This window comes from Mus caroli, chromosome X (assembly GCF_900094665.2).
Source record: "Mus caroli chromosome X, CAROLI_EIJ_v1.1, whole genome shotgun sequence".
Taxonomy (NCBI): Eukaryota; Metazoa; Chordata; class Mammalia; order Rodentia; family Muridae; genus Mus; species Mus caroli.
In genome coordinates, this window is record NC_034589.1 from 9,110,013 (window position 1) to 9,121,503 (window position 11,491).

General features: G+C 39.7%; 1 protein-coding gene across 2 annotated transcripts; it reads left to right on the plus strand.

Moving 5' to 3' along the window:
- Positions 1 to 1,549: 1,549 nt before the first annotated feature.
- Positions 1,550 to 11,491, plus strand: LOC110287372 (elongin-C-like). Of its 2 annotated transcripts, XM_029473582.1 has the most exons (2): positions 1,550 to 1,568; positions 11,160 to 11,491. In XM_029473582.1, exons 1-2 carry the CDS (start codon positions 1,550 to 1,552, stop codon positions 11,489 to 11,491), a joined length of 351 nt encoding a protein of 116 aa, XP_029329442.1. The 2 variants fall into 2 exon arrangements, with proteins under 2 accessions (XP_029329442.1, XP_029329443.1); XM_029473583.1 differs by lacking the exon at positions 1,550 to 1,568 and having other exon boundaries at positions 11,150 to 11,491.

An 11,491-nucleotide genomic window follows, 5' to 3' on the forward strand; every position in this document is an offset into this window, starting at 1 on the left:
TATTAGTAAAGCACATCTTGAATACATGGAAATAATATCTTTCCTTCTAAATTCCTTCCACAAACCGATATTTACAAAATATCCCTGGATATAAATGTGAAAACAAATATATATAATCAGAATCTGAATTCAAATTCAATAGTAGGACTCAGCATGCCACAGGCACCCTAGCACACCCAGGATCTTGGGATTACTGGTGAGTGGAACACAACATCTGTTCTAAAGAGTCTCAGAGGGTCATGGGCCAGCAGGAACAGGGACAAAGGAATCATGCCTGACCAATGGGTGGGATTCCTTCTGGTGGCTCTTGCCCTGTACCATATTGGGTGGGAACTTGGTGGAGGGTCCCAAGGTCCCCAGAGGACTCTCCACCCCACAGGCACCCTAGCACACCCAGAATCTTGAGATCATTGGTGAATGGAATGCAACATCTGTTCCAAAGAATCCCAGAGGGTCTTGTGCCAGCAGGAACAGGGACAAAGGAACCCCACCCAACCAGAGCCTGGGATTCCTTCTGGTGGCTCCATCCCCACACCATCTTGGGCATGAACTTGGCAGGCCCTAGCACACCCAGGATCTTGGGATCACTGAGACCAGTCTACACAGGAGAGCATGTGGATGGCAGAAGCAACAGAGCTTCTTGGATAGGGTCCAAGAAGAAATTATAGAAGAAAATCTCCCAGCCCAAAGAAAGAGATGCCCATGAATATACAAGAAAAATAGACTGGACCAGAAAAGAAATTCCTCACTAAACATAATAATCAGAACAACAAATGCACTAAATAAAGAAGAATATTAAAAGCAGTAAGGGAAAAAGGTCACTTTGGGACTTCATCCTCAGTCAGGAGGCAGAACTGAGACTCAGACCCCTGGGAACCTTCCATGTCAGAGGAGAGTCAGCCTCCAGGGAGGGATCTGACCCTGGGACTCAGGAGGTGGATCTGAGTTCCAGATTTCTGGGCACTTTCTCTGAAAGAGGAGAGCTTCTCTATAGAGAGTGCTCTGACCACTGGGACTCAGTTGAGAGTTGGACTCCCAGGAGTGCTGACAGAGGTTAACAGAATCACAGGAGGATCAAGGTCCATCCAGAGACAGGTATAACATCTAACACCAGAAATTACCAGATGGGGAAAGGCAAACATAAGAATCTTACTAACAGAAAACAAGACCACTGGGAATCATCAGAACCCAGTATGCCCACCACAGTGAGTACTGGATACCCCTTCTCACCTGAAAAGCAAGATTTGCATTTAAATTCACATCTTCCGATGCTGGTAAAGGATTTGAAGAAGGGCACTAATAACTCACTTAAAGAAATACAGGTCAACACTGCTAAACAGGTAGAAGTCCTTAAAGAGGAAACAAAAATCCCTTAAAGAATTACCGGAAAACAACCAAACAGGTAATGGAATTGAACAAAAACACCCAACATCTAAAAATGTAAGTATAAACAATAAAGAAAACCCAAAGGGAGACAACTGTGGAGAAAGAAAGTCTAGGAAAGAAATCAGGAACCATAGATACAAGCAACATCAACAGAATACAAGAGATGGAAGAGAGACTCTCAGGTGCAGAAGATTCCGGAGAAAACATGGACAGAACAGTCAAAGTAAATACAAAATGCAAAAAGATCCTAACTCAAAATATCCAGGAAATCCAGGACACAATGAGAAGACCAAACCTAAGGCTAATTGGTGTAGATGAGAATGAAGATTTTCATTTTAAAGGGAGAGTAAACATCTTCAACAAATTATAGAAGAAAACCTCCTAGCCCAAAGAAAGAGATGCCCATTAATATACAAGAAAAATAGACTGGACCAGAAAATTAATTCCTCGCTACACATAATTGTAAGGAGCCGTCCTCACATTCGCCATTACAAGATAGCGCTGATGGCACTGACACCCGTGTTCTAAGTAGTAAACAAGCAAGCTGCGCATGTGCNGGGGTAGCTTTCCACGCCATGTGCTCTGCCTTTCCCGTGACGACAACTCCGGCCGATGGGTTGCAGCCAATCAGGGAACGACACGTCCGAGGCGGAGGACAGTCCTCCATAAAAGGGACGGTTTCCGCCATTCTCTCTCTCTCTCTCTCTGGCTCTCTCTCTGGCTCTCTTCTCCACTGGCTCCTGATGGGGTAAGCAATAAAGCTTGTGCCGCAGAAGATTCCGGTTGCCCTGAGCGTGTTCTTACCAGGGGGAACAAAAGCGGCGGGCAATACATAATAATCAGAACAACAAATGCACTAAATAAAGAAGAATATTAAAAGCAGTAAGGGAAAAAGGTCAAGTAAAAGATAAAGACAGACCTATTAAAATTACACCAGACTTCTCACCAGAGACTCTATGAAAGCCAGAAGATCTGGGACAGATGTTATACAGACCCTAAGAGAACACAAATGCCAGTCCAGGATACTATACCCAGCAAAACTCTCAATTAACATAGATGCAAAAACCAAGGAATTCAATGACAAAACCAAATTCACACAATATCTTTCCACAAATCCAGCACTTCAAAGATATTAAAAGGAAAACTCAAACACAAGGATGGAAATTATGCCTTAGAAAGAGCAAGAAAGTAATCCTTCAACAAACCTAAAAGAAGACAGCCACAAGAACAGAAGCCAAATCTAACAACAAAAATAACAGGAAGAAATAATTACTTTTCCTGAATATCTCTTAATATCAATGGACTCAATTCCCCAATAAAAAGACATAGACTAACAGACTGGCTACATAAACAAGACTCAACATTTTGCTGCATACAGGAAACCCACCTCAGGGAGAATGACAGACACTACCTCAGAGTAAAAGGATGGAAAACAATTTTCCAAGGAAACAGTATGAAAAAACAAGCTGGAGTAGCCATTCTAATATCAAAAAAAAATCGACTTCCAACCCAAAGTTATCAAAAGAGACAAGGAGGGGCACTTCATACTCATCAAAGTTAAATCTTCCAAGATGAACTCTTAATTCTGAATATCTGTGATCCAAATGCAAGGACATCCACATTCATTAAGGAAATTTTATTAAACTTCAAAGCACACATTGCACGTCACACAATAATAGTGGGAGAATTCAAAACACCAGTCTAATCATTGAACAGATTCTGGAAACAGAAACTAAACAAAGACACACTGAAACTAACAGAAGTTATGAAACAAATAGATTTAACAAATATCTACATAACACTTTATCCTAAAGCAAAAGGATAGACCTTCTTCTCAGCACCTCATGGTACCTTTTCCAAAATTGACCATATAATTGGTCATAAAACAGGACTCGACACATACAAAAATATTGAAATTATCCCATGGATCCTATCAGATCATCAAGGAATAAGGCTGATCTTCAATAACAACATAAATAATACAAAGCCAACATTCAGGTGGAAGCTTAACAATACTCTAATCAATGATAACTTGGTCAAGGAAGAAATAAAGAAAGAGATTAAAGATTTTTTAGAGTTCAATGAAAATGAAGCTGCAACATACCCAAACTTATGGGACACAATGAAAGCATTCCTAAGAGAAAAACTCGTAATTCTGGGTGCCTCCAAAAAGAAACTAGAGAGAACATACACTAGCAGCCTGACAGCACACCTAAAAGCACTAGAACAAAACAAAGCAAATTAACCAAAGAGGAGTAGGCAGCAGGAAATAATCAAACTAAGGGCTGAAATCAACCAAGTAGAAACAAAAAGAAATATTCAAAGAATCAAACAAACCAGGAGCTGTTTCTTTTAGAAAATCAACAAAATAGATAAACCCTTAGCAAGACTAACTAGAGGGCACAGGGACAATATTTTAATTAACAAAATCAGCAATGAAAAAGGAGACATAACAACAGAACCTGAGGAAATCCAAAACATCATCAGATCCTACTACAAAAAGCTATACTTAACAAAACTGGAAAACCTGGATGAAAGTGACAATTTCCTAGACAGATACCAGGTACCAATTTTTAATCTGGATTAGATTAAGGATCTAAACAGTCCCATTTCCCCTAAAGAAATAGGAGTCATTAATAATCTCCCAAGAAAAAAAAAAAAAAAAAAAAAAAAAAAAAAAACAGGACCAGATGGGTTTAGTGCTTCAAAGAAGGCCTGATTCCAATTCTCTTTAAACTATTCCACAAAATAGAAACAGAAGGTACTCTACTCAATTCATTTTATGAATCCACAATTACTCAGATACCTAAACCACATAAAGAACCGACAAAGAAAGAACTTCAGACCAATTTCCCTTATGAATATTGATGCAAAAATACTCAAAACATCCTCACAAATCATATCCAAGAACACATCAAAATGTACATCCATCATGACCAAGTAGGGTTCTTCCCAGGGATGCAGGGATGGTTTAATATACAGAAATCCATCAAAGTAATCCCCTATATAAACAAATTCAAAGACAAAAGCCACATGATCATCTCATTAGATGCTAAGAAAGCATTTGACAAAATCAAACACCCATTCATGATAAAAGTGTTGGAAATGTCAGGAATTCAAGGCCCATACATAAACATAATAAAAAAAAATATACAGCACACCATTAGGCAACTTCAAACTAAATGGAGAGAAGCTTAAAGCAATCCCAGTAAAATGAGGGAATAGACAAGGCTTCACACTTTCTCCCTACCTATTCAATATAGTACTTGAAATCCTACCCAGATCAATTAGAAAACAAAAGGAAAACAAGGGGATCAAAATTGGAAAGGAAGAAGTCAAAATATCACTATTTGGAGATGATATAATAGTATGTATAAGTTATGCTATAAATTCCACCAGAGAACTCCTAAACCTGATAAACAACGTCAGGGCAGTAGCTGGATATAAAATTAACTCTATAAAATCTGTGGCCTTTTTCTACACAAATGATAAAGAGGCTGAGAAACATATTGGGGAAACAACACCCTTCACACTAGTCACACATAATATAAAATACATTGGTGTGACTTTAACTAAGGAAGTCAAAGATTTGTATGAAAAGAACTTCAAGTCTCTGAAGAAAGAAATCAAAGATGATCTCAGATGATGAAGAGATCTCCCATGCTCATGAATTAGCAGGATTAATATAGTAAAAATGGCTATCTTGCCAAAAGCAATCTACAGTTTCAATGCAATACCCATCAAAATTCCAACTCAATTCTTCATAGAGTTAGAAAGGGCAATTTGAAAGTTCATCTGGAATAACAAAAATCCTAGGATAGGAAAAACTGTTCTCAACAATAAAAGAACCTCTGGTGGAATCACCATGTCTGACCTCAAGCTGTACCTCAGAGCAATTGTGGTAAAAACTGAATGGTACTGGTACAGCAACGGACAGATAGATCAATGGAATAGAATTGAAGACCCAGAAATGAACCTACACACCTATTGTCTCTTGATCTTTGACAAAGGAGCTAAAACCATCCAGTGGAAAAAATACTGCATTTTCAACAAATGGTGCTGGCTTAACTGGCAGTTATCATGGAGACAAATGTGAATTGATACATTCTTATCTCCTTGTACTAAGCTCAAGACTAAGTGGATCAAGGAACTCCACATAAAACCAGAGACACTAAAACTTATAGAGGAGAAAGTGGGGAAAAGCCTAGGAGATATGGGCACAGGGGAAAAATTCCTGAATGGAACAGCAATGGCTTGTGCTGTAAGATCAAGAATCCACAAATGGGACCTTATTAAAATGCAAAGCTTCCCTAAGGCAAAATACACTGTCAATAAGCCAAAAAGGCCACCAACAGATTGGGAAAGGATCTTTACAAATCCTAGATCACACAGGAGAATAATATCCATTATATACAAAGAACTCAAGAGGCTGGACTCCAGAAAATCAAATAACCTTATTAAAAAATGGGACACAGAGCTAAACAGAGAATTATCAACTGAGGAATACTAAATGTCGGAGTAGCACCTTAAAAAATATTCAACATCCTTAATCATCATGGAAATGCAAATCAAAACAACCCTGAGATTCCACCTCACACCAGTCAGAATAGCTAAAATAAAAAATTTAGGTGACAGCAGATGCTGGCAAGGCTGTGGAGAAAAAGGAACACTTCTATATTGCTGGTGTGATTGCAAGCTTTTACAGCCACTCTGGAAATCAGCCTGGCGGTTCCTCAGATAATTGGACATAATACTACCAGAGGATACACCCATACCTTTCCTGGGCATATACCCAGAAAATGTTCCAACTGGTAATAAGGACACATGCTCTACTATGTTCATAGTAGCCTTATTTATAATAGCCAGAAGCTGGAAAAATCTCAGATGTCCCTCAACAGAGGAATGGATACAGAAAATGTGGTACCTTTACACAATTGTGTACTACTCAGCAATTAAAAACAATGAATTTATGAAATTCTTAGGCAAATGGATATATATGGAGGATATCATCCTGAATGAGGTAACCCAATCACAAAAGAACTCACATGATATTCACTCACTGATAAGTGGATATTAGCCCAGAAACTTAGAATACCCAAGATCCAACTTACGAAAGACATAAATCTCAAGAAGAATGAAGACCAAAGTGTGGATACTTTGTCCCTCCTAGAATGGGGAACAAAATACCCATGGAAGGAGTTACATATACAATGTTTGGAGCTGAGATGTAAGGAAGGACCATCCAGAGACTGCCCCACCTGGGGATCCATACCATAATCATCCACCAAATGCAGACACTGTTGCATATGCCAGCAAAATTTTGCTGACATGACCCTGATATAGCTGTCTCTTATGAGGCTATGCCAGTGTCTGGCAAATAAAGAAGTGGATTCCCACAGTCATCTATTGAATGCAACACAGGGCTTCCAATGGAGGAGCTAGAGAAAGTACCCAATTAGCTGAACAGGTCTATATCCCTATAGAACGAACAGCAATATGAACTAACCAGTACCCCCAGAGCTGTGTGTCTCTAGGTACATATGTAGCATCAGAAGGCCTAGTCAGCCATCATTGGCAGGATTGGCCCTTGGTCTTGCAAAGATTATATGCCCCAGTTCTGGGGAAAGCCAGGGCCAGGAAGCAGGAGTGGATGGTTTGGGGAGCAGGGNGGGGGGAGGGTATAGGGGACTTTCGGGATAGCATTTGAAATGTAAATGAAGAAATATCTAATAAAAATATTTAAAGAAGAAAAATAAGAAAGAATCTGCAATAAATATTGCTGGTCTAACTGGCTGTCTGCATGTAGAAAAATAAAAATAGATCCATATTTGTCACCTTGCTCAAAACTCAAGTCCAAGTGGATCAAAATCCTCCACATAAAACTGGATACACTGAATCTAATAGAAGACAACATGAGAAAGAGCCTCAAACATATCGACATAAGGGAAAATTTCCTGAACTAACACCATTGACATAAGCTCTAAAATCAACTATTGATAAATGGGACCTCATGGAACTTAAAAGCTTCTGTAAGGCAAAAGATACCACCATCAATAAGATAAAACAGCAGCCCACACAATGGGAAATGGTCTTCACCAACTCAACATTTGACAGAAGGCTAGTATCTAAAATACAGAAAGAACTCAAGAAACTAGACATCAACCAACTCTATAATCCAATTACAAAATGGGGTACAAATTTAAACAGACAGTTCTCATCAGAGTAATCTCAAATGAGATACAATGTCTTTAGCCACTTGGGAAATGTAAATCAAACTACATTGTGATTTCATTTTATCTGCCAAAATGGCTATGTTCAATAACACAAGGGATTCCACGAGCTGCTAGGTATGTGGACCAAGGGAAACTCTCCTCCACTGCTGGTGGGAATGTCAACTTGTACAGCTACTGTGGTGGTTTAAATCTGATTGACCCATAGGTAATGGCACCATTAAAAGATGTGGCCTTTTTGGAAGTGGTATGGTCTTGTTGGAGAAAGTATTTCACTATGGAGGGAGGACCTTGAAGTTGTGTGTGTGTGTGTGTGTGTGTGTGTGTGTGTGTGTGTGTGTGTGTGTGTGTGTGTGTGTTCAAGTCTGGTCAGTATGACAAAGTCCACTTCTCCTGCAGATCAAGATATAGAACTCTCAGCATCTCTACAACCTCATTTTCTTGCAGGCTGTCATGCTTCCCAGGGTTTGCATTTATAAGAGTTGCCTTGGTCATATTGTCACTCTACAGTAATCTGTAACCAGGAAAGACCTCAAGTAGAGGGATTGGGGCACCAAAATAGCCATGAAAACTTTGACCCTGCCTGAAGAATATTCTGGGACTTGAGCCTGGCAGAATAATCATCAGAGAGACCAGTGAAACTCCATGTAGCAACTGTTGAAATAGAATGCTAGTCTCAGACCCAAATATTAGGCAAGGTTGGGGAGTCCTATGGAGGAGGGAAGAACTAGAAGTGTCAGGGCTACTATAATACCATGGTCCACAGAACCAACTGATTGAGACTCATGGAGACTGGTGGAGATCAGGGAGCTTGTAGGGATCTAAGTTAGTCCTCTACATATATGCTATGGCTTTGTAGCTTGGTGTTCTTGTGGAACTCCTAATAGTTGTAGAAGGGTATGTCTCTGACTCTTTTGCCTGCTTGTGAGTCTTCTCTCCTCTGACTGGGTTGTCTAGTCCAGCCTTTATGTGATGGTGTATACCTGATCTTATCTAGTTTATTACTCTCTGTTTGGTTGATTACTGGGGAGAGGGGTGCTGGTATTTTCTGATAGAAGGAAAAGATGGGATTCATCTGGGGAATGGAATGAGAAACTGGAGGAAAGGAAGGAAGGGGTAACTGCAGCCAGGATATAATACATGAAAAAAGAATTAAATAGATAGATAGATAGATAGATAGATAGATAGATAGATAGATAGATAGATAGATAGATAGATAGATAACTGTTCAAGATATTCTGAGATTTTTTGCATTAGTTAATTAATCTACTATTTATTCATTTTACATGCTGCCTACTGCCCCCTACTCCCTGTTCCCCTTCACACAACTTGTTTCCTATCTCTCCTTTTCTCTATAAGAAGGATGATCTCCCTCCCAGGTATCAATCCATCCTAGCACACCAAGTCACTGCAGGACTAGGTATGTCTTCTCCTAATGGGACCATACAAGCCAGCCCAGTTAAGAGGAACAGGCTCCATAGGCAGAAAACAGAGTCAGGAACAGCCCCTGCTCCAGTTGTTGGAGGAACTGCATAAAGGCCAAGCTGTACATCTGCTTCATATACATATGAGGGGTTGTCTTAGGTCTAGTCCATGTATGTCCTTTAGTTGGTGACTCAGTTTGGTATACTATTTGGCTATTAAAAACAAGGACATCATTAAATTTGCAGGCCAATAGAAATAGAAAATACCATTCTGAGTGAGGTGACCCAGACCCCAAAGGACATGCCTACTACATACTCACTTATAAGTGGCTATTTACCGTAAAATACAGGATACCCATGCTATAGTACACAGACCCAAAGAGGCTAAATAACAAGGAAGGCCCAAGAAATGATAATTGTGTCTCACTCCAAAGGGGAAGTAAAATAATCAGTGGAGATGGATGGAAGGAGGGAACTGAGTAAGAGAGGGGATGGGGAGGGGATTGAGGGAACAGGATTAGGAGTAGGAAGAGCTATGGAAAGAGGGCAAGGAAAGTGAATTGGTACAAGCAGAAGGTGGTACATCTCTAGGATGTGCCAGAGACCTGGGAAGGGTGTGGCTCTGAGGGCTTATGAAGGTGATTCTACCTGAAACTCCTCATAGTGAGAGATACAGAGCCTGAAGTGGCCAATTCCTGTAGCCAGGCAAAACTCACACTAGAGGGTTAAGGACACCAACCCAACCAGAAAAACTTTGGCCCAAAATTTGTCCTAGCTAAAAGAAGTGCTGGGACCAAGATGGAGCAGAGACTGAGAGAATGGTCAACAAGTGATTGGCCCAACTTGAGACCCATCCCATGGGCAAGAAGAAATCCCTGCACTATTAATGATACTCTATTATGCTTGCAGATGGGAGCCTAGCATAACTGTCCTCTGAGAGGCTCTTTCCAGCAGCTTCCTGAAACAGATGCATAGACCCACAGACAAACATTAGAAGGACCTCAGGGAGTCTTGTAGAAGAGTTGGAGAAAGGCTGGACAGAAAAGGATAGGCACTCCACAAGGCAAACAGAGTCAACTAACATGGACCCTAGTGGCTCCCAAAAACTGAACACCCACCAAATAAACAGTTAAACTAACTACAGTGCTGTGATATTAGAATGTGGCAGAGATCCAACCATATATGAGATAAATCAATATCCAATGGCCAAAGTTGAACCAATTTCAGCAACAAAATAATTAGTATAAAATACATCTTCATCACTTCACACTTATACAAAACATGAATGTCTCATGCAGAATTCAAAATAATTACATACTTTATGTTCAAAAGTATGGAAACTAACTTTTCACTCTCCAAGTGTTGCCATGCCTCATGATTTGATCCAAAGGGTAAGGTCTGGATAGGCAGGAAACACCAAAGTAAATTTATGGTAGAAAAACCTACCATGAATAACCTCAGCCAGGTAGTCAAGGCCAACATGAATAGAAAACAGAGTCACATTGACAGTGTGTACCCTTGAAGTGAGGAGCTAAGAATGGCAATTCACATCTGTGGTTTATTCCAAACAGACCCATACAACCCAATCATGACAATAAACAGTCTAACCATGACAAAGAACTGTATAGGTAGAAAAATGTAGACAAATCCCAATGAAAGACATTCTACAAACCACATGATGAACATTTCTCAAAACTGTCACATCATCAAAAGAAATAAAATTCTAAAGACAACACGACTATCATCTATAGCTAGGATGGGATCCTTGAGCAGAAGAGGACCATTGGGTAAAAACTAAGACAATGTGAATAAAGTGTGGGTATTAGTAATGTATGAACATTGGTTCATTAATTGTGACAAATGTACCATGATAATACAAGATGTTTATAATAGGAAAGACAGTGTTGGGCGTGTGGAAATTCTATGTATTCGTTTTATAATTTTCAACAAATATAAAGGTATGATAAGATGCTATTTAACAATTTATGTTGGGCCGCATTCCTGAATAGGGGATGTGGCAGTATGTGGGGTTACATCTGCGGTGACTGGCAGACTGGCTAGAAACTACTAAAGTTCCTCTGGGATCAAATAGAATTTTATAAGAACATAATGGATGGAGAGGAGAAAACCTATGGTGGCTTTGATGGCCATGATGCTACTATGTATATGAGATTAATATCTTCTGATGGTCATGAATTTATTGTAAAAAGAGAACATGCATTAACATCAGGAACAATAAAGGCCATGCTGAGTGGTCCAGGTCAGTTTGCGGAGAATGAAACCAACGAGGTCAATTTTAGAGAGATCCCTTCACATGTGCTATCAAAAGTGTGTGTGTATTTTATCTACAAGGTCCACTATACTAACAGCTCTACTGAAATTCCTGAATTTCCAGCTGCACCTGAAACTTCATTGGAACTTCTGATGGCCACAAACTTCCCAGATTGTTAA